Genomic DNA, 23372 nt, shown 5'->3' with positions numbered 1-23372 from the left:
TCTGAATAGACTAGTCCTAATCAAGGCTATGTAATATAACAGATATTGACGGGTAGCGTGTGTGAGACAACATTCGTTGATCGCCCAATTAGGAGTAATATTTTCCGGCGGTCCAACGAATGTTATATTACACACCCTATCAGTCAATATCTGTATAGTGTTGACACGTTGATCATCGTCTTCGTCATCACCTCACCATCATCCGTTGTGCTGTGCAGACTCGCGCTGTTATACGTGTCATCGTCATCACCAATTCATTGGCATTATTATCTTCATGACCATCATCGCATCCATCGATTGATCGTCTCATGCGCATCACGGCCTTCATTAACAAGACCATCGTCTTCATCATCGTCGACGTCATCATCGTCGACGTCCTCATCTTTGTATCCATCATCGCTGCTGTCTTCGTCATCATCAACATCGATCGTCATTGCCTTACCTCGGTAAGGCCAAAACAAAAAAATTGTTTGGTTGTCCTCGACCGCCCGCTCGTCATTTTCGGGCCGCTCGTATTTTTTTTATTTTTTTTTTAATATATATATTTTTTTTAATTCAATTTTTTTATTCATTTTTTTTTTTTTTTTTTTTTTTTTGAGGGGGGGGGGGGGGGGGGGGGGGGGGGAACCATCTTAAATGCCAAACATACCATTTTATGCATTTGCAAGGATCAAAATGCGTCCCGTTGCCAGTTTTGATCTTTTCAGTACGCAATTAGGTATTTATTAAACTTGCCATTTTTATTTTTCTATGTCAAAATGCCATTCATTCAAATCAGGTTCTGAGCATTCTTAAACTCATGTTAAAGCCCATCTGTACTAGTTTACAGGAGGGATTAGACCACCCTGCAAGGTCACTGGACAGGTGGTTATCTCATCAAATCAGCTCTCAGTTAATATAAGATAAAGAGGATCATAGGGGACCAATGGTCACCGATTAGGCATTGTTTGCTACATAGAGGGCGCAAGTAGCTATAAGTAGTACTATGGAGATTTAAAAGGTGATGTATTTTAAAGCCCAAAATACTTTCTGTGTTGGTCTTGATATTCATTGTACATTAAACTAGTCTTTTACCATATTTAAGTGTTTTATAGACTTTGTTTAAATTCTTGACATTCCCAAAGATTTTTATTTTTTTTATGTAAACAAAATTTTTTTTTTTTTAAATTAAAAATGGGGAAGAAAATAAGAAAAAAAGAAGAAAAAAAAAAAATACACAAAAAAAAATAATTAAAAAAAAAAAAAAAAATCCGCCCGCCCGCCCCTACTCCAGAAAAGCAATCGAGGACAACCAAACAAATTTTTTTTTGGCCTAATGCTGATTCGGTTTGATTATGATTTCTTATTGAACGTTTTGCTGAACTAATTAACGATCCTTCTTGTATTTAATATTTGTAGCAAAAATCGAGACATGGGCGCCGCTTCTCCGGCGGCGGCGGCGGCTTCAACATCGAAAATTAATTAACCCGAGGTTAAGTTTTTGGAATTTTAATATAATTTTGAGGGTAATGACCTAAGTTCTTTTTCAATGAAAATTAAACTGAAGGATTATCAAGTATACCCGATCATATGTTAGTAGAATTTCTGGTCACTAAGTTAAGGTCAAATGTCGTTTCAAGTCAACAAACTTTGACTTTGTTGTAGCATCAACATCAAGATTTTGAATTTTTAGCATAATTTCAAGTGTGTTTGTTCAAATTCCATGAAACTTGTACCAAAGGGTTATCAAGTATGACATATCATATGACACAATTTCCAGGTCACAAAGTAAAGGTCAAAGGTCATTTGAGGTCAGTAGACTTGGATTATATTTTCACAACTAATTTTTTTTAATATGAGAATTAATGAAAAAAACAAAATGTTATTTGTTCATATTTCATTTCAGTTATCAATCTTGGTACAAATTATACTAAATAATTCTTCTGATGATTCTAATTCAATATTCACTTAAAAAGGCTGATTATGTTCAGAGGATTTCATTTTTAGGGGCCTGCTGATGTCCCAACCTCAATTTTCATCACATCAAATTGCGAATGCAGGCGAGACTGACGAGAGCGGTTCCCTTGTTGATGATTGAAATTTGTAATTTTTGATGATTGATTATATATTGATGTATTCAGGCACGTACGCAGGGGGGGGGGGGGGTCGATGCAAATTTTGTATGTGTGTGTTTTTGAGGAAACCCCCCCCCCCTCTTTTTTTTGTTAATAACAACAACAAAATAATTTTTAAAAATATTAAAAAACAGGTGACCTTACCCCCCCCCCCCCCCCCCCCCCCCCCCCCCCCCCCCCCCCCCCCACAACGTAAGGAAATATCGATCGGACAACTTTTCCAATTTCGGGACACACAACAACAACAAAAATGTGCTCTTACCACCACCCCCCCCCCCCCCCTTCTTTGAATCACCAACAAACACACACACACGCACCCACCACAGTCGGTCCACACACCCACACAACAACATATTTAAGTTACACATTTGTAATGATCACACCAATGACAACGTTATGTAAAATATATACACTGTACATGTAATATATGATTCATATGTGGTTGAACTTCTCAAAAGGCACAATGTAATGAAATTAAAACATCACAAAAATATAGTCGACAATTAAATGGAATGTATACAACTGATTCAACTGCATCAGACTACTAGGCTGATGTTGTGTTTTGTACACACATATCTCAGTTTCATCTTCATGTATGATTTCTGTTTTTTTTAAATTGTTCTCACACCCAGTAAAGAACAAAACCGCCACTGAAAAACGATGGAAGCAAACGAAAAAACACAAAATTACCTGTCTGAAGAGAAAATCTATTTCAAATCCACGGACATATATCTAGTTCCCTTCATTTTATTCTGAAAAAAAAATAGTATCATTTGCATGGTGTACAAATGACCATATAAATATAACTAACTTATTTTTTATATTACAGATACTTTCTTAACTACATAACACAATGTACACTATATATCTGATGCAACTTATACAAATAAAAAGCAAAAATGTCTAAATTAGAAAATAAAAAAATAAAAAAACATGCTTTACAAACCAAGACCAAAATAATTAGAAGAAAAAAATAAAGGATCATATGAAGATTACACAACCACATTAATACCATGAAGAAAATTAACTCAACATCCATTCTCGATTTTAAAACTTTACTAACATCTACATTAAATACAAAAGCCGTTTTTATTTCAACTAAAATTACTGAAACTGTAAATATTTAACTGCATTATTAAGCAATGTCTATAGTTTCACTTTTGTATAATACATGTATCTTGCAGCTTTCAAAACCTTTCTCAAAATTTGGAACCCCAAAATATGGCATGATTTCATTTCAATTGTCTACTGAAGACAAAATGTCCTTTTAATACTGATTGGTTAAATCCACCAAAACTTTTGAACAAATTAATGAAAACTCAATCTACACGAAACCATTTGCAATGGGAACATGTCCATGCACCACCATAACCGCAAAGTAGTCTATGTGAAAACAATAAATCCCCATATTCTAAGAAAATATGACATCAATTTTTAAAAAAAAAATAAAAGTTCGATACCAGGCCACTGCTACTTTCAACTTTCACTGAAATGGAATATGTAAATCATTTCTAACAATTCCAGATCTTAACCAAATTACAACTGCCAGGAAAAAAAAGAGAGAAAAACAACTAAAAAGCTACATGCAAAATCATAGACAGATGAGTCGTCCAATTTAAGACATGCTAAAAATATAAAAAATAAAAACCAAGCATACCCCTCAACAATTATTAACCTTTATGGCATCTAATTATTTGGTAAGACCAAGTCTTCAATTCATACCAAATCAAATAATTAGACATGTTTTGAAAATGTGCGCAAATCTATCAGGTCAAAATACATATAATATGTTACCAAATATATCAATTAGTAGGCAGTTTCTCAGCAAAATTTGTATCATCACGTATTAGTCAAAACATATTCTTTCACATGATTGGACAGATTGGTAATAAGAGCTCCCATTTCATTTTTTGAGAGGGGGGGGGGGCGTTTCCAAAAATGGTCTTTACCTTTAACCATGCAACTGAACATTACTATCTTATTTACCGTAGTCCAGAAATAGTAGTCCATTTTGAACAACCTACATGTACATATATTTTATGTAAAATGACATACAAAACTTCTTTGTCAAGAACATGAACATATTTTTCTTCCACTAAAGATGATTTCAAGGCCAATGTAAATTCTTTTACATCAATTTGACAAAGTTAAAGTAAATTTTAAAATCCACTTCATGCAACAACACATGGGAAATTGTTAAACGGACAAAAACATGATTCAATTTTGTTCAGTCTATGGATCTCAATTGCAATATAATAATTTCCTCTCTATATATTTTTTTTTTAATTTAAAGATTATTTTTATTTGCAATAATTAGTTCAACACTTCAATTACTGTTATAGGTTGCTATATCCATCTATTATTATGTATTTATATATGTATATAACTTGAGGTATGAACAATCAAATTAACTTTATTTGTTATCGTTTTTATTGTACATTTATATGATAATTCCTGTTTTTATGCACATTTTATGTAAACATTGCATCATTGGTCCCTGGACTACTGCATTGTACATTTTATGTTGATATTAATAAACCGAAATTGAATTGAATTGAATTGAATTACTTTGCACTTTTTTAAATAAAATCACACCAATATAAAAGTTGTTTGCAAAATGTCTCCTTACTCTGTTCTTTTCAGTTCGTTTGCACACTTGCTGTGTTATTTCACTTCAGGTCTATATGTTTTGTCTTCAGTTGGTTGACTTTTCTCCTTAAGTGTCTTCTACAGCCTATTATTAACCTTTATGGCATCTTATTTGGTAAGACCAACCCTTCATAGTGAACATATCTTTCAATAAACTCATGTCTTCTTATTTGACCAAAGTATTAATATTATGTCTGTATTTTAGTAGCTATCAGGATGGTTTGTCCTGGTTTATATTAAGCAAATAATTACCGTCGGTGAAGGTGATGGGACAAACTATCACTTCCAATTCTGGATGTAGCTATCTTTCCGAAGCGAAGCTGAGGAAAGATAGCGTATACATCGACAAGGAAGTGATAGTTTGCCATCGCCTGAAACCAAAAGGTAATTATTTGCTTTATATTCCACTGTTTCCACATCTAAAACAATTTAACTACAAAAAGAAAAGGACGTGTATGCATTTACATAAAAGACACCTAGGCCCAAATTCACACTAAAAAAGTTTAAGTTTAACCCGAACTCAATAGGGTACGGTGCGCGCATGGGTTTTCTTTAATTGCGCCCAATGGTAGTGCGCGCTTAATTACGCCTGTTTTAGTGCGCTTTTGGATAATCTTCAGTGAAAGTGCGTTGCCCAGTGTAGATAGTACCTCTATCTTCAGTGAAAGTGCGTTGCACTGTGTAGATAGTAGTACTATCTACACAGTGTAACAGACTTTTTGCTTCTCCCATCAATAATGGGCGAACTATCTTTCATCACGTTATTTACTTTTGACCAATCGTAGAGCAAGATTCTTAGTATGTGGAATATAAAAAATATTATCTGTTAGTAGCTATCAGGATAGTCTGTTTGGAGCCAGAAGGGCAGTAACTCATATACCATAACACAGAATTAAAACCCTTCTGGCTCCGAAACATGATGGATAATATGAAGCACTTCTTTGTTGATTATCGTACGATTCTATTGATCGATAGCCTCATCCCAAGATACAATGAGGGTGATTTTGAGCATGCCATTTCTCTTGAAGCCTAGTGCTTCATTCTCCACCACATCCTTTTCGATAACTTTCGGAAACTCCACGATATGTGAGCTGCCATTTTCTTCGGAATTCTTAGATTTCATCCTGGTTTCTTCTTCATCGTCAAAGTTATGAATACGGATCTCAAATCGGCATTGTGATGGGAGCTGTCCAGCTTCGCTTGGGTAGCCCGCGTCTGCTGTAACTTTCAAAGAGAGATGTGTCCCGCTTCCACTGCCGAATCCGATTAGGAAGAGCTCGGCTTGCAGTTTGAGGTCCGTGGTTGGAAGGATGAAAAATGATCGTCCCTGTTTCTTCTCAGAGTCGTAAGGTATAAAATGAGTTGAAGTTGATTGTCTGTTGTGGCGGCAACCAGCTACCTGCCTCTTCTCTAGTGCCTCAAATCTTGCTTTGGAATGTTTCACGTCATCCATAAGGAACCCTATCATTCTCCCATTGCTTTCTATCTGATCATGCTGTGTCATTTCAGAATCTGATAATGACCTGACATCTGAGACGGACTGTGAATGTCGCAAATTGCTTCTGCTGCATCGGCGCATACACCCTTTTCCCAATTTTTGATAATTCTCTGCACTTTCCAAGACAGAGGACATGGTTGAACCAAAACCACTCTGCATCTCCGCTCCTACGAATTCGATGTCGGATTGTCGATGAATATCCGGATTGCGGCGATCACTGTTTTTTAATATGGTAGTCGAATGCGAAGTGTCATCATGAATGGTTGAGATCTCCGCAATAGGTTCTGGGACTGTGGACATTTGTTGGTGGCTGGATGCGTTGGGAGTGGGTGATAATGTTGCAGCAGCCCTGTTCTTGGCCCCACCCATTGCTCCGCCTCTCGCACCCCTGGTTGCACTTTCAGTCACATCTGCTCTCCTCTCTAGGGCCAGAGTTCCCTGCTGTCGCGGAGAATCTGAATTAAATCGGATAAGATTTAATAATGCAGTTCATTACTGGCCAAAATAGGAATCATTGGCTTCTTGATATGACACAAATTAATACCACACTGTTTTATTTTGAAGTTAAAGAGAAAGTCGAGTTTTGGGAAAGAGGTGAAAAATAATTTGTGAGCGTTATTATTAGGCAAGAGTGGAAGAACATCAGATAAAAAATGTTCCCTGAAAAGCATAGCTCTTCAAATGTATTCTAAATACGGCATGTAACAGTATAAAAATTGGGACTAATTTTTATGCCACATGTTGTGTAGTCCCATATACATATTTCTGTGTACAGTGCTTGTAACTTTACCAAGACTGGGCCAAATTTCTTATCATTTTGATGATTCCAGAACCTTGCAGCGCAAACTGATACTGATATGCTAGATGATCAACTTTTTCTGATCGATTCCACACCGTTTCTTTCACAATGCAATTGCATGACCAGAACTCAACTTTATCTTTAAGCTTTGATGCAACCATCATCAAAAATAATCTTGGATAATTACAGAAGCGAGAAGCAAGAAGACATGAGAAGAGAGGGATGTTGGAGAGACCAAAGTGGATCACGAAATGTGGGTGAAGCCCTTTCGGCGTGGGGTCCACAGACATATTAATGATATCTAAGATGTAAATTGAGGTATGAATAAACGTAAAAACCCTGAAAACTCAACAGCGTTTATAAAATAGTAATTTCTAGGCCCCTCAAGAACCCTGAAACCCTATCTGCCATAGTTGGGCTAACAATATTTTACCCAAAACAACAATATTAAAAAGACTAATGCACAAAAAATTCCAAATGGGATTATTCTATTAGATCTATAAAAAAAAATATGGAAAATATATGATCTAGTTTACTGATTCCTAACCCCCCCCCCCCCCCCTCCCCCCTCTATTTCCCAACAGCTATTGTTTACTGCCATTACAGACATATCTAACTCATGCTTGACATGTCTTTATTACTCATTATTTATACAGATTAATATGTCTACATTGACAATGGGATACAGAGTATATGAATTAAGTACTAAAAAAGTACCTGTTTTGTCATGTTCTCTACGGCTTTTCCTCTGCATTTTCCCTGTTGGTTAAAAAATATATAATCATAGTAGACGTTCACTTGTCTCTCACTTTTCTAGTAGATACAGTTGTATGTATTTACCCAATGGATAAGTTGTACCTTACTGCCACGAGGTGTTAAAGCTTTAGCAGAGTTTGGGGTGCCCAGCCCATAGATGTGACTTTTTGTGATTTATGATATGTATTTAGTTGTAATAAACGTACTATCTACTTCAATACTTGACTCTTGTCAAGAACTTTTATTTCTTCGTTTGGACTATATGGTAGGCGGCCACCAGCCACCCCCTTGTTGTCGACGGGGCCATTTCATGCCCAAGGTTTATCCAATGAATCTTAAATGAATTGCATTACCCAACATATGAATGTCCAACAGCAATGAAATAATGATTTGACTTTCTGATTTAAAGCGCATCTTATCACTAAATTTTGTAAGCATATATAACATAGCATTTAGCTTGACTAAGCAATGTCTTTAATAGTATTCAGACCACATCTAAGTACTTTACTTACGTAGCAGACCTTAAGACAAAAAATATCCATTTAGACATCACAACATTATTCCAAATTGATGTGTTGCAGTAAATGTGCACTGTTTGACATTTGCTTGGGGGAGCTTATAATAATCTGTGCATGTATGACAGCTATATGCTGGCCCATTCACTAATGTTTGCTAGGGTTCCGTCTTAGATTGATGGTGAAATACTAAGTCAGGGAATAATTTTCCTCAAATTTTTTGATTAGCAATTTCAGCCGATGGATAAATATTTCAAATGAAATTCTGTACATTTCTATGGAAGAAAACTGCTACACAAAAGATATTTTGTATAGCAGTCATGCAAAAATGCATAGCAAATTGCGATGCGATACCAGGAAAATTATTCCCTGTAAGTCAAAAGACTTGACTGAATACGATTACCTGCATTTTGCCTCTTCCTTTTCGTTTGCCTCCTGGGCCTTTCCCCTGAAACATGAAGAAGCCGGAGAATACATTTCAATGTCAATGACAAAACAAAAGTAAATGATGCATTAAAGATAAAGACCAGTTCTGGTCATGCGATTGCATTGTGAAAGAAACGTTGTGGAATCGATCAGAAAAGGTCGATCATCTAGCATAGATGTCAGTGAAATGACTTGACATTTGCATGCATGCATGTCAAGTGAAATGTATAAAGTACTATGGTTATTTCAATTTTTGTTGAAAAATTCACTCATTTGCATATTTATGGTAATTTATGCAATTAAAGATAAACTTTAGAACTGGCCATGCGATTGCATTGTGAAAGAAAAGGTGTGGAAAGGGTCAGAAACAGTTGATCATGTAGCATGTAAGTATTGGTGTGCACTGCAAGGTTCTGGAGTCATCAAAATCATAATAAATTTGACCGAGTCTTGGTAAAGTAACAAGCACTGTACACAGAAAGCTATATATGGGACAACACACATGGTGTCGGGGCTAGTAATACCTTGATTTTCTCTTCTTTCTATGCTCATTACTCAGCCAGTATACATTTTCTTCCAAAATTGTTTGACACATGTCATTTATTTGTAATCTTGAACATTCAGTGTAAGTTTCGTTTGATTCTGTGAGAATTAATTCTCTTTTTTTTACCAGAACTGGAGTTTATCTTTAAGGTCATAAACTCACATTTTTACCCAAAATTCATATATTCTTCCTTTTTAAACATTTGTTTTCACTACCCAAATTCTTTAAACCATTTGGATTTTGGAATAATGATACTAACTGAAGGTTAAACTTATGTTATCTAATGTTTTTATAATTTCTTATGCATTTCTTTGTTTTTAACTTATGTGTTTTATTGTTTTTACTTCATTTCTAACTATAATTCAACTATTTTGACCCCAAACAAACACCTAAACTATTAACATGACGAAATAACCAATTTTTTATCTCTTTTTTGGAAAAATGAGATTTCCATATGTTTTGTACACAAATCACGAAAATGAGCGATTTTCGGGCTGACATGCAAAGACAAAAGGTCACGTGACTTAGTAACAGTAGGTCTGATTTTCAAAGAATTTATTTCCTAAGATACACAAGACTTGAAAGAAAAAAGTAATACAATTAAAGCGCAAGATTTGTTTGTGTTAAAAAATTATCGCAAAAATGTATATATATGCTGTATAGGGTTAAAACACCAAGTAATCTGCTTTTTGGTATTCTAGATTTTCTGCAAAATCAATGTGTCGATCCATACCTCAAGGACATACTTCTCCTTTTATTTCCTTCTTCTTCTTCTTTGTCGTGAACATTGCACGAGTGACAACTTTGTCTATATTATACAGATAAATACGGTTCTAGGACAATTACCCCCTTGGCAATCACCTCCCGTTAAATCACCAGCGGGACAATTACTCCCAGAAAACTAACCCCCCCCCCCCCCCCCCCCCCCCCCCCTTAGAACATCCATCCCCTGAGGACAAGAAACAGAGAGCGAAAAAGAGAGAGAGAGAGATGGGGGTTAGGAGGAAAAGAAAAAGAGAGTGACAGAGGATGGTATTAAATGTAATACAAAGTTTGGTCCAAACGAACATATTTGAAGCATATGCGACTTTACAAAATTCAATGATCTTTGTCGCGATTGAAATCGAGTCTAAATTGACGAAAATCTAGCTCCCTCTCAAGACTGATGTTACTTTAGCTTTAAAACAATGATTCCTGACTACAATCGACCGATTTTCTATTCCTGTTTGAAAATTATATATCAGAAGTGGTTGTTCTGACATTTTCATGCTCACAGCTACTATGGAATGGCGTTAGGCGCTATTTGAAATATTTGAAATTTACTTTGAAGTAGCTAATTATTCAATAAACAAAATATAGTACAATAAAAATATAGATAACATCTGTATTACCTGGAACAGGAAGAGCATCTTCAGAATCCTGAACCTCTACTTCTGCTATGTCTCCCTCTTCCTCGCTGACAACTAATGTAAATGGAAATTAGAAATACATTGCAGTTGTTACAGTGAATACTTAAAAATGATATATATACTTATAACTACTTGCGCCCTCTATATAGCAAACATTGCCTAATCGGTGCCTGCAATCCCCCATAATCCTCTTTTTCTTATGTTAATTGAGAGCTGAGTTGATGAGATAGCCACCTGTCAGTGACCATGCTGGGTGGTCTAATCTCTCCTGGCCAAACTAGTACAAACGGGTTTTAAAGGAAAACCATAATATCAGAGGTTTCCACTGAAACAAGATGAATTGCAACCATTGTGTTTCTCATGTTGATTTATTTAACATTGGTACAAGTATAATGTTCTTAGAGTCACTATTAACATGATCGATGGACAAAGAAAGAGGACAAAATAAACAGTTCCTCATTCTACCCTCAACAATTGCTGTGGTAGACAAAGGAACATCCCTTCACTGCTATTATGTAAAAAATGTGTAGAACAGGTAAATATGCATGTGACACCTGTTCTACACACTTTTACGTAATAGCAGTGAAGGGATGTTCCTTTGTCTACCACGGCAATTGTTCAGAGTAGAATGAAGAACTGTATATTTTGTTCTCTTTCTTTGTCCGTCATGTTCATAGTGAGTATTACAGTGTACCCCTGCCTCAATTTGCTCCAATTATATAACAGACCATGGTACGGTTTTATTTGTTTTTCTTCTACAAGATGAGAATCGTGACTTTCTGGATCAAAAAAGAAAGTTAATAACCTTATCTGTCAGAGAAATATATAAAACGGGGATGCTGGCGGCATGTTATTAGGAACATTTACTTATCATAATTTATATTGTTTTAAAGGTGATCCATTAACTTGGGTAGCAATGAAAAGAATAAAGACAATCCCGGAAGAAAATAGTACAATATAACAATGAAATGTGGCTGAAATTCATTCTTGTACTAGTTTTATCATGTCTTTAGCTTTGTTTTCTGAAATGATGTATGTTGATCTCATCTGTTACTGAACTAGGAGTGGCACGATCGAGTGGTTTAAGGCGCTTGACTGGAAATGTGAAGGTTGAGGGTTCGAATCCCGACATGGCACTAATATCCTTTGGCAAGATATTAACCTGCACTTGCTACTCCACCCAGGTGTTAAATGGGTACCCGATGGATGCGACCGTCATTTTTGGTCAAAACAGTTTTGAGCGTCAAATAACGCCTGGCTGGAGTGCTCCCCAGGGAGTGGAGAGTATGCATACAGTGTGTGCGGGCAAGTATTGAATCCAAAGACCGGGATAATAGTATATCTGTAAAGCGCACATCACTGATGTATTAAGCGCTTTATAAAAGCGGAATTATTATATTTTCTACTGTCAAATTGAGTACATGTCTTCTTCTTAAGGATTGTTGTAAGGTCAAGGATGTCACTCACCTGAAAACTTGATATTTACAGCCTCTTGAAGTATTCTGATTTTGGTTTTTCTCCCATATGTACCAGGTCTTCGGAAGGGAATTCCTGGTGGCATCCCAGTAACTCTCACCTCCCCCGCACCAATTCTGTCATACCCTGTCCTCGGCTTACCCAGGCATTTCACTGCGAATAAATAATAGAGTATATTGAGGGTTCAGTGACACAAAGACGTACCGGTAATTTTGCCAAAATAAGTATTTGATATCAAAATGTTCAGAAAATTTGGGCTTTCCAGGAAACACATAGACTTAACTCCACCCAACACCCCATTAGAGTCAATGGCTAGTGAGACATATACTTAATTCTTAAGGCCCAAGTGCTCAGTGACAAATAAACCACTTTTTCTCGAAATGGCCAAAATGGAGTTACGTCTTTGTGCCACTGATCCCTCAATATAAGAATTTATCCTCCTTTATCACATGTATATTTCCTTATTCACATACCTCCTCACACATGAGAAAAATACTTTAATTCCAGATAGGGGTAGATCCAGGATTTTGTTGAAGAGAGGTAATACAATATTACTTAAATTGTCCTTACAAGCCCCCTCCCCCCTCCCTCCACATCTAAACACTGTATATTTGTGTATGAACATATTCCTTTTGTCTGTTATCCTAATATCATGCCTTGTGCCTCAATACATCACAAAGACATAGAAAGTAGGCTCTATGGTTGACAAAATAGTCCAAGAAAACTTCCATCCAACACCGAAACATATCACAATTAATGTTTTGACATAATAATAATAATACAGCATTTATTATGAGCCATCGATATAGTAAACTATTCTGAGGCGCAGAGGGATACTTACTGTATGCTGTATTGAAATGAGCCTGAACTCTACTCCGGAGAACCTCATCACTCAGCGACTCAAGTGATCTTGAGGTTGTTTCTAAAAAAAATAAAGACACACCAAAAAAAAAACTTACATTTTAGTACATGGAAACACAAACAACTATTGGACAATCATATCAATGTAAAATTCAATTTTAATTAATGTTGCATTAATATTTAAGTCATATACATTTGCCACACTCCACCCAGATGAAGTAAATGGGTACCTGGTAGGAATTTATTCCTTGAAATGCTAGAGCCCCGTATGGCAGCTGTGCCAAAGCCAGGGTATTGGGAGCGCCAGTAGGGTCAAATCTGACTGACATGAGCGCTATACAAGAACCCATTATTATTATTATTATTATTATTATAAATTTGTAGTGTTCTGTTTAGCATTCCAACTTTTTGACGGCCGAGATCATAGGGGGAGGGGGGCCTTAGAAGCCCCCCCCCCCTCTCCCACAATGTCAACTGGGCATACAATAAAGGAATTTTATAACGTAATGGTTCTCACCTTCTTGTATCGCGGCAGAACCCAATGAAGAGATTAACCTTTTTTGGTGTGCTACAACCAGAGCTTGTTCCGTTCCTGTTTGATTATAGGCGTCCTCCGTTCTGTGTACTGCAAGAAAGAGGGACTCGTACCCCAGCTCATTCATTGCCTTGCACTACAAAAAGAAAAACATATAACGTCGGTGGGGTGACAAAACCTTGTATTTCAATTTTTTGAGATTTTGATTTTTTTGCATAATTTTGAACGAAATGGCCTACGACACCACCTGATAAATCCATGGAACGCCTCCTTCTTGGTTTTTCACAAATTGCACACAAACGCCCTTAAACTAAACCTCGTAACTTTAACCCCCTTTGAAACTGCACTGACAAAACCTCGTAACATAAGATACGTAATTCCTTTTCCTCGTAACTCACACATGGCCTAACAGTACCGAAGTTAGTGTATTCAAATCCTCGTAACTTATTCAACCAAAACCTCGTAACTCATTCAGAGTTGAAAGTAAGAACTCGTATCTCAATTTAAATACAAACTAAAAACTCATATCTCAATGTAGATAAACACAAAAACCTCGTAACTCACTTTCAAATATAAAAACAATTATTTTACTGTATTTCGACAATGACATTAAAAATTGTATAAATATTCCAGTTTTAAAAAGAAAGGACGATGTCATAGCACTAAATTTGTTGAGACGGGAAAAAAAAATTCGCTCTCCTGAAAATTCATGATTTTTGAGATACGAGGTTATGTCACAAACCATATTTAAAACAAATCTGACATCCTTCAACTTTAAAAAGTGAAAACCTCAGTCTGGTTCCAGTTAAATACCTTTCAAGTTATTAATGATCATAAGTTTCAAATATTTGTCTTGTACACCTAGTAGAGTCAAACGTGCTTTAGTAACCACCTGTCTACAAAGATCACCTTTTTTGTTTCCTTTGAAAATGGTTTCTCATTGAAACAGGCACTGAAGGAACCTGTCTACAAAGCCCACCTGTCTACAAAGGCCACTTTTGTGTTTCCCTTAGGCATTGGCTATAGACAGGTTTGACTGTATATGTCTGGTGAGAAGTTTGATGATCTTTATTCCTAATGATATTTATTGCACTTTTAATAAATCACATCATGTACATTTCCTGCATTTCCTGGGAGCACCCCCAAATTTCTATTGTCAAAACTGCTTCAAGTATAAATGCAGGTCTTAGAGACTAAACCTTTCCTGAGCATTTAATTGACAGATAGGTTTCTACTTTCTAGCAAGATAGATATATATCATATTACATATATATCTAAATTTCCAAAGGAGAAACACTTTTTGAATGGGAATGTATATTTGGACAATAACTCCAAGGTATTTAGCGTGCTTTTTACTGTCAACAATGTTTGCAGAATATGGTTCTGTGAACATTCGTGTTTCAATTATCTTAGATGATTGAGAAAAAAAACTGCATCTTTGCCAAATCTATAACCTTGATCAACTCTGTGTAAATCCTTTTGATAATGGATAAAATAGCGATTTAAGACTATTTTCATAAATCACTGACCTTTAACCCTTGTAAGATTTGGTTCAAAGCCTACTTAAAGGGGCTGTAGCATGGGAAACACTGGTTGACGCCATCTACAGTGTACGTCTTCTTTTGGACAACTACACTGAAGTTCTCCTCACGCTTCAGTTTCCGTATGTTGCACGTACGTAAATACGTAGGCCTTCTGCGGTCGAATCGTCCGATTTTCCCCGAGTGGGCCTCGGGAAAGACGCATAGTCTCGTCATGCCACAGCCCCTTTAATTAGTCTTTACAAAATGGGTCCCACTGCAGACCTGCCAACCCCTGGAGTTCAAAAACTGTATTCTTTAGTCCCAAAAGTTGTATTTTACTGACAAAAGTTGTATTCTTGAAAATAAACACGGATTGTTACACGGATTAATGTCTCTTACAGTTTCTACCTACAGGAAGAATTTTTTGTATTGATCATTGGTTGAATATGCATGATTTCGTCATGACTGGTGTGTTTGATGAACCAATGAACATACCCAAATTGCCGATGTGAGATGCTTGTAGGATACTTTACAGGACAGAATGGACATTTTGCCATTGAAAATGGCGGACGCACACCAAAATATTTTTTTTTTTTAAATTTAATTATTAAAAAAATAATAATAAAAAAAAAAAAATTATTAAGAAAAATCGTACTGTCATATTTGCTTCTAAAAATCGTACTAAATACGACTAAATCGTACTGGTTGGCAGGTCTGCGGAACTGCTGTAGTTGAGTCCTGCCTTGAGCCTATATTGTAGTGACCTTAAACCTTGCCTTCATCAAGAGTCACAAGTACAAAACATGTGACTTCAAATGCAGCCTTGACAAAGTCATCGATGGTTACATCTTGGTCAAGTATGGTTTAAAAAAATACATCTAAGGGTTCTACTGTTTCTACTGAGACAGACGTCTCTACAGTTGGATGTACAGATGGACAACCTGGGGGATGTTTCACAAAGATCCCAAGTCAAACTTAACTCTAAGTTGGACTTAACAATTATGGAAAGCCGTTAGCATCTTTGAAAATATTTTGTATGATTTATTCTAAAAGGCATAAAATGTTGATTCAAATCATTCATATTTTCTATTATCAAGGAGATTTCATGTTCTTGATGTGGAATTTATAAAAAGTAAACAAAATACTTGAAATTTCACTTTTGAATATGGCTCTCCGTAATATTTATGTCCAACTTAGAGTTTAGATTGACTTATGATCTTTGTGAAACATCCCCCTGGGAAGATAATGCCTGCTGGCACCCCTGCGGATCAAGGGCAGGAGAACTTACTTTGTTATCAATGTCTTTGACCCATTTGCGCATTAGCAGCTTTGTTGCCTTGGAGTTGTAAACTGATGGTTGACCTGTTGCCTCCTTTGCTCCCTCTTCCTTTAAGCTCTTTAGCTTGGCCAGGGTGGTGGGGTCATTTCTTAACTCCTTCCAGGAGTCATGTGCAAGCTTCAGTTTCTCTTCTTTTCCCAGATAATTGTCGTCTATAATTAAAACAGGTTATTTGTCAAGATTCTTAATAGCACCAGGGGGCCGTTTCTCGAAACCAACGCCATGACAGTCATATCTTTGTCGGCGACCTACGGAGACGTCATGAAGTGGATAAACCGTTTCACAAAGCCATGACAGACATGATATCGATATATCGCGATACTAGCAGCTCAAGAACATAGTCTTTGTCACGATCCATTTGATTTATCAAGAATAACCCAAAACAAGTTTTGGGGCTAAAATTGTTCAAAAAGAAATATATACATATAAATTCTCCTAAAATAAATAATAAATAGTGTCATTATCAAATGTAGATCACAAAACGATTTGCATATTTCTGTAAAGATTCTTAAATTGAAGAAAAACCGGTGTTTTTTTTCGACTTAGTTGAAGGATACCGTATTGTGATAGTTTATCAATACGTACTTTTTTGTTTATTGTGACGAGGAATTTTAGGCAAAATACCTTTTCTCAGCCAGTTTTTATTCTAGAGTCTCATAAATACTCGTTATATAATTGATTTGATATTGAAAATATAATTTGGAAGAAGTAATTAGAGAGGGAATAATAATGCACATAAGCCCCAAAGGTACGACGGTATCCTAAGAAAAGACTATGGAAAACGGTGTGTAACATTCTTTTCTCTCTTATTTATATGTTATAGTTTAATGGTTTGTGATTTAATGTTTATATTCAGCTTTTTAAAATTTCTGTATAATTTGTATTATCACTTTTTTACATTTGCATTTCGCATCCCAGAGAATTACGTACCGAACTTGTCTATATTTTTCTCAAAATGATAGTGAAACCAATCGTACATTTTGGGGCCCATGGAATGGCAACAAACTGACTTGTGATGGCGCTTTACAGCAATTAAAAAGATATGACAGGTTCAGAGCAGTGACAACTCGCTTGTCGCGATGGTTGTCGCTCATCTTGGCAAAGACGGCTTTGTGAAACACTTAGCTGACAAGTTGCGTGACTGTGGCGAGATATCGTTGATCTTGTAGTTATGACGGTTTCGAGAAACGGCACCCAGATCACCCCGATGTTCAATTTAAATTCAAAGCTTATTTAAAGTGTTAGGAGCCCAAAATTTGCCAAAAGAATTATGACAAAAAATCATTAAAAGATAAAGTTGAGTTCTGGTCATGTGATTGCATTGTGAAAGAAACGGTGTGGAATCTATCAGAAAAGGTTGATCATCTATTATATAAGTATTTGTGTGTATTGCAAGGTTCTGGAATCATCAAAATGATAAGAAATTTGGCCAAATCTTGGCAAAGTTACAAGCACTGTACACAGAATGATGTATATGGGACTACACGAGCACATGGCGAAAAAAACCTACCCCCCCCCCCCCCCGATTTTTACGATGTTTCATGCCATATTTAGAATATGAAGGCATTTGAAGAGCCATGCTTTTCAGGGAACATGTTTAATATGATGTTCTTCCACCCTTGCATAATAACAATGATAAAGCTCACAAATTATTTGTTACCTCTTCCTAGAACTCAACCTTCTCTTTAGACTGTATAGTGTATATATACGGTAATGATGTGAAAGCGGATGTCATTTATTACACACACTTCTGCAAGGTTTTTCAAAACAAATGTGTTTGAAGACAAATATTGATGACAGAATACCATATTTGGGTTTCGTGTAAATGTACGCAGAAAACCATAGTTTAGGTGCAATTTTGCCATCAATTTTTTGGGGCTCCCAACGCTTTACAGAGGCTTTAAAGGTAAAGATTAGTTTTGGAAACGCCCCTCTCTCAAAAAAATGAAATGGGAGCTCTTATTAGACCTACTTATTACCAATCATGTGAAATAATATGTTTTGACTAATACGTGATGATACAAATTCTACCAAGAAACCACCTACTAATTGATATATTTGGTAGATTATTATATCTATTTGGACCTGATAGATATCGCGCACATGTCGCGTAGTCCCATATACATCTTTCTGTGTACAGTGCTTGTAACTTTACCAAGACTGGGCCAAATTTCTAATCATTTTGATGATTCCAGAAGCTTGCAGTACACACCAATACTTATATGCTAGATGATCAACTTTTTCTGATCGATTCCACAACGTTTCTTTTACAATGCAATCGCATGACCATAACTGGTCTATATCTTTAACATATCTTACCACAGTATTTGTTAAGCTCTTGAGACATGAAAATGTCATAGAGCCTCCTGTTGCCTGTTTTTGAGATTTTGTCCTGTGTGGCCTTGACTTCTTTTCTCCTTCTGTTGTCTATGAAATTCTGCAAGCACAACAAAAAAATACAAAAAAAAGAGAAATTTTCAGCAAATTATTTTTAAAAATGCAAGCCAACTAAAAATTGATAAGCAGCAGAATGAAAAATCCCTTTTCTCACATGTTACTGCTGGATGTTCATTAAAGGGATCCGGTAACTTTGTCTCAGATCCTTAAACAAAATCCTTGATTTCGCTCATGCTGCAATCATAATTATTAACCTTTAAGTCATTCAGGAATCCAATGACTGTAACAAGCCGATTGCCTGTCTGATTATCAAGATATTTATGAGTGAAAATCAAAAATTTATTTTGCATTTTCCTAACGGTTTCACTATAACACTACATTCTACTGAGGAAAATGAGTATGGTAAAACCAGTCACTCATAGATTTGTACTTCTTTTGAGGCACTTCATGATCATTTTGAAACACAATTTTTTTTAAGGGCTTCATTATTATACCATATCACAGACACGTAGGGTCATGCATCTACGATTTAACATTGTTACCGGTAAACGATGCCGTTAATAGCATACTGTAGATGTATACTCATTGATAAATTTGATTTTGTTGTCATATAATCATCAATTTATTTTACTTGGTGTATTAGTTTAACCTTTTCTCAATCCACGTAGTGTTTACTGCTCCATTTATGTTCTCATTAAGAATTGGCTGAATAGGTAACTTCTCTGTGATGAAGTGGCGGACACCATTCCCATTTGTTCCAACTTTCAACACACAAATTACTAAAATTTCAATTTTTCACAAATGTATGACTCAGGATGGACTTTCCATTTTTAGAGGACGTGTAATAATATACTGTCTCTTTTGAATACCGTAGTGAAGGCAGTTGGGGGGGAAATATAAATAAAAGAAAATGAATATATGCACAATTTTTTCTTCTTCAATTCCTTGACATACAGTGTACAAGAAATAACCCACCTTAATTTGACTGTACTTCATCTTGGTCACAGCTACAGCTTCCGTCATAAGTCGTTTGGCCTCACCCGTCTTTGAATTTGTCATGCCTTTATTCCACAGTCCATTGAGGTACTCCCTAGTGAAAAAAAGATTTTGTTGGAGGTAGAAAAAGATTTTGTTGGAGGTAGAATAAGCCTTTGGCAACCAGTGAAGAATGAAGTAGTTTCTAATACCAATGATTACCAAATGTTCCGAGTACGGTAATCCTTTTTTTGCACTGTACTCAGACAAGCCTGACCCCCAAAAGAAAATATCTTCTTCGCGATTTTTTTTTGGGAAACCTAACCCCACTGATAACTTTACTTATTCTTAGAGATTTGTTGCATTTGATTAATGCCTATCAACCTACAAGTTTCCCACCAAAGTGTATTAGAGAGGCATACAGCAAGAATAAAGTAAAGTTTCTCAGCAAGACATGGGCATCCCTATTTTCTTGATTGCTTCCAGCTGTTTGTAGTGTTGAAGCATTTCATTCACCTGCTATTATATAAGGGTGTCTGAACAAATTTTCAATTTTTCCTTTTGGATTGCTTTTCACAAAATATTGCGTAGGAAGGATACAAGAGAGAGAGAGTGGTTGGATATTTGAAAAAAATCAACTGCTCAGAGGAACACATTTTAAATTACAAGACTCACCAATGTTTCTATCAAAAGATACAGCCCAAAATTCCAGAATGGAGGAAAAAGTGGTACACGCTGAGTTGTAAATTTTGTTCAACAGCTGTCTGTATCGCGCGATATGCAAAGCGTACGTGTTAATTAGCCTCCGTCATCTTTGTTGTCATGATTGTGCGATTTTCTTTTTATAATCTAACACCAAAATCATGATAGACCCTATTCCAGTAAATCTTCTATTTTGTACAATTTTTTTTAATATCCTTAATAAAATTACCGGTTAACGGTAGTATTTTTAGTATTTAAAGATAAAGTTGAGTTCAAGTCATGCGATTGCATAGAAACGGTGTGGAATCTATTGGAAGAAGTTGATCATGTAGCATTAGTATTGGTGTGTATAGCCTAATGCAAGCTTCTGAAGTCATCAAAATGAGCAGAAATTTGGCCCAGTAAAGTTACAAGCACTGTACACAGAAAGATGTATGGGACAACGCAAAAATGTGGTATAAAAATCGGGCCTTAATAACAATGATAACGCTCACAAATTATTTGTGTTTGAATGACTGAGTGACAATTAGTAGAGGATGAGCGAATTATAGAAGCCAAGATAATTGTCACCAAATTTTAATATCAAAACAAGGAGAAAATCATAAATTTTGCTTGTACTGTTACTTGTATTGTAAGTGAGCCTTTTCTGAAGTCCAAGTTGATATTGTTGTCTTCTACTTTTCCATTCAAATGCACACATCAATGTGACTATTAAATTCAGCAATTGCTTTAGTATTTAGGCCTAGATCTACTGTAGTACAGTAGTAGGGTCTATGTATCTCCAGTACAGGTACCTCGTATTTGCTGGAGCAGGTGTGCCGCTCGCTGACGAAGTGCCGCCAGGCGCCAGGGCCCCGGCACCTGGCTCGGCCACCGATAGTGCTAGTGGCCGTTGTATCAACTCTGTCAAATTCTGAACTGAAGCTGCCTCTTGATCTTGAAGTTGATGCTTGATGAGATAATTCCTGAAGCAGCTTTTCCAAGCCTCTGCCTCGTGTATATCATCACTTGACGAAGATGACGTGGACGGAATGTTCTCCATGGCGTGAAAGGCCTTGCTAAATTCAGGTTGAATCCTAACTTGAAAATGACAAACATCGAACCAGAGACAAAAAATGTACACACACATGCATGCGCATGCAACGCATACGCATGGTCTGGTGGGGGAGTTCCCCATCTCTGTCAAGTGCCGCGCGCGCCGCATGCAACGCGATGCTTGAGATGGCATGCAAGCTGATTGCGGAGCAGAGATAAGATGAGAGCTAGAGATAATGCACCTATAATAGCCAGTGGCGGATCCAGGGCGAGGCGGGTCCCCTCCCCTGGGAAAAATACAGTTAAAAACACGTTAATTTTACCCCTTTTTGGAGATGGGCTCTGGGGCCCATCTCCAAAAAAAAGGCCCCTCGCCAGGCGCTCAAGGGAGGTGCGATTTTTCCAATTTTCGAGCGCAATTTTTTTTAAACTAAATAGTGCTCGTTTACCCCGCCCCCCCCCCCCCTGGATCTCGCCGCTAAATATTCTCTCACGAATTGGGCCCCCTCTTTGACCCCCTCCCCTGCCACCGGCTGGATCCGCCCCTAGTAGGCTATGTCTATACGTGGACACTAGTGTTACTATTATTGTCCCCGGTCTCCCCTACTGATGGGGGGGGGGTGGTGGGTGGGGGTGGCATCTGAACAACCAATGCTCAATACTCGATCCATGGTGTGTTGGGAGGGGGGGCTGTGGACACTAACTGTAACCTCTGTAAGACGATACAACAACAACAATATTTTCATTAATTTATTTCCACGTCAAGATAAAACCATAATTATATAATCATCAAAATAGAAACATATAAGTGGTAGGATCATGAAAACATGAAAATGGCTAGCTTGTTAAAAATAACCTTTACAAATTTCTCTCAACCTTTTTTTTTTCGGTTTGGGAGGATAAGGGACATTAAGAGTTACATTATATAACATGAATAAATATCACATTAAATTACAAGTATAGCTAGCGCCCAATCAGCTGATAAAATAACACACCCTTCAACGTTGACAGTAGACTTTGCCATTCCTCTCATTCTGTATCGTTCTTCTCGACGGTTATTTTGGGGTATCGCGCGTTTAATTGAAGAATAAAAATATATATAAAACAGACAGAGGATGGACTAGGTCTATATAAGAAACCCCGTTTATGCTTACCATTCTAAAAACCCGTGAAACATATTATGATGGCATGGTTAAGAATGGAAAAAATACCCTCTTTCATCAAATCATCAAATTCCAAAGAAATTCATGAAAACGTAATTAACTCTTTCCGGAATAGGTCCCATTTTCTAAACTCTTGTGCCTATATTATGTAGACAATCTATTTTGAATCTGTATTAATCCCTATCAGTATCATTGACTTGAGCATACATCTACCTATCAAAGGTCATGATGTTTTGACTCTATTCGTGTATCCTATGTATAATTAATTTTGTAAACCATGTGATATAGTTTTACTATGAAGAACGTACTATATGCTAGTTACTAATTGTTTATACATTTAACTTTCCAAAACTTAAAAAGGGATTTAACTCTAACAACATGTAAATTTCAGTTTGTAGGCAATTCAAAACATATCTCTTTTTAATTAATGCAAAGATTGTTAAGTGCTAAGGTAGTATTATTTGAAAATAAAAATATACAGACTCCTTTGTTGAATAAGAAAAACCGTAGAATTCTTTATGGTTTTTTGTTTTCGTGATTCTTTTTAATAGAAAATACATTCTTCTCAATTAAAAAGGATGACATTTTGATACAGAGTGCTTATTTCATCTAAATATGAAAATTATGTACAGCTGTTTAAAAAAAGGAATAAGAAA

At 36.3% G+C, this 23372-nt stretch overlaps 1 protein-coding gene across 1 annotated transcript; it reads right to left on the bottom strand.

The window, feature by feature from the left end:
- Window positions 1-5571: 5571 nt before the first annotated feature.
- LOC578316 lies at window positions 5572-21560 on the bottom strand. Its single transcript, XM_030988829.1, has 11 exons — window positions 21313-21560; window positions 19817-19931; window positions 18764-18881; window positions 16394-16596; window positions 13565-13718; window positions 13028-13108; window positions 12178-12339; window positions 10693-10764; window positions 8735-8779; window positions 7778-7819; window positions 5572-6716 (listed from the first exon to the last, which is right to left on the bottom strand). Exons 1-11 carry the CDS (start codon window positions 21558-21560, stop codon window positions 5725-5727), a joined length of 2232 nt encoding a protein of 743 aa, XP_030844689.1. The 3' UTR covers window positions 5572-5724.
- Window positions 21561-23372: the final 1812 nt, after the last annotated feature.

The sequence above is a fragment of the Strongylocentrotus purpuratus genome, unplaced genomic scaffold, assembly GCF_000002235.5.
Source record: "Strongylocentrotus purpuratus isolate Spur 01 unplaced genomic scaffold, Spur_5.0 spur5_scaffold_18, whole genome shotgun sequence".
NCBI classification, from domain to species: Eukaryota; Metazoa; Echinodermata; class Echinoidea; order Camarodonta; family Strongylocentrotidae; genus Strongylocentrotus; species Strongylocentrotus purpuratus.
Note: the sequence above shows the minus strand (reverse complement) of the source record. Positions and strands in the feature narration are given on the sequence as shown.

What these genes read in the sequence shown, in the direction of transcription:
- LOC578316 (XM_030988829.1), bottom strand. Translation starts at nt 21,560, where the DNA reads ATGGAGAACATTCCGTCCACGTCATCTTCGTCAAGTGATGATATACAC. An exon ending in CCTGCTCCAGCAAATACGAG is followed by an intron (nt 19,932 to 21,312) that starts GTACCTGTACTG and finishes TTTTTTCACTAG; the next exon opens with GGAGTACCTCAATGGACTGT. An exon ending in TCATTTCAATACAGCATACA is followed by an intron (nt 12,340 to 13,027) that starts GTAAGTATCCCT and finishes ATTTATTCGCAG; the next exon opens with TGAAATGCCTGGGTAAGCCG.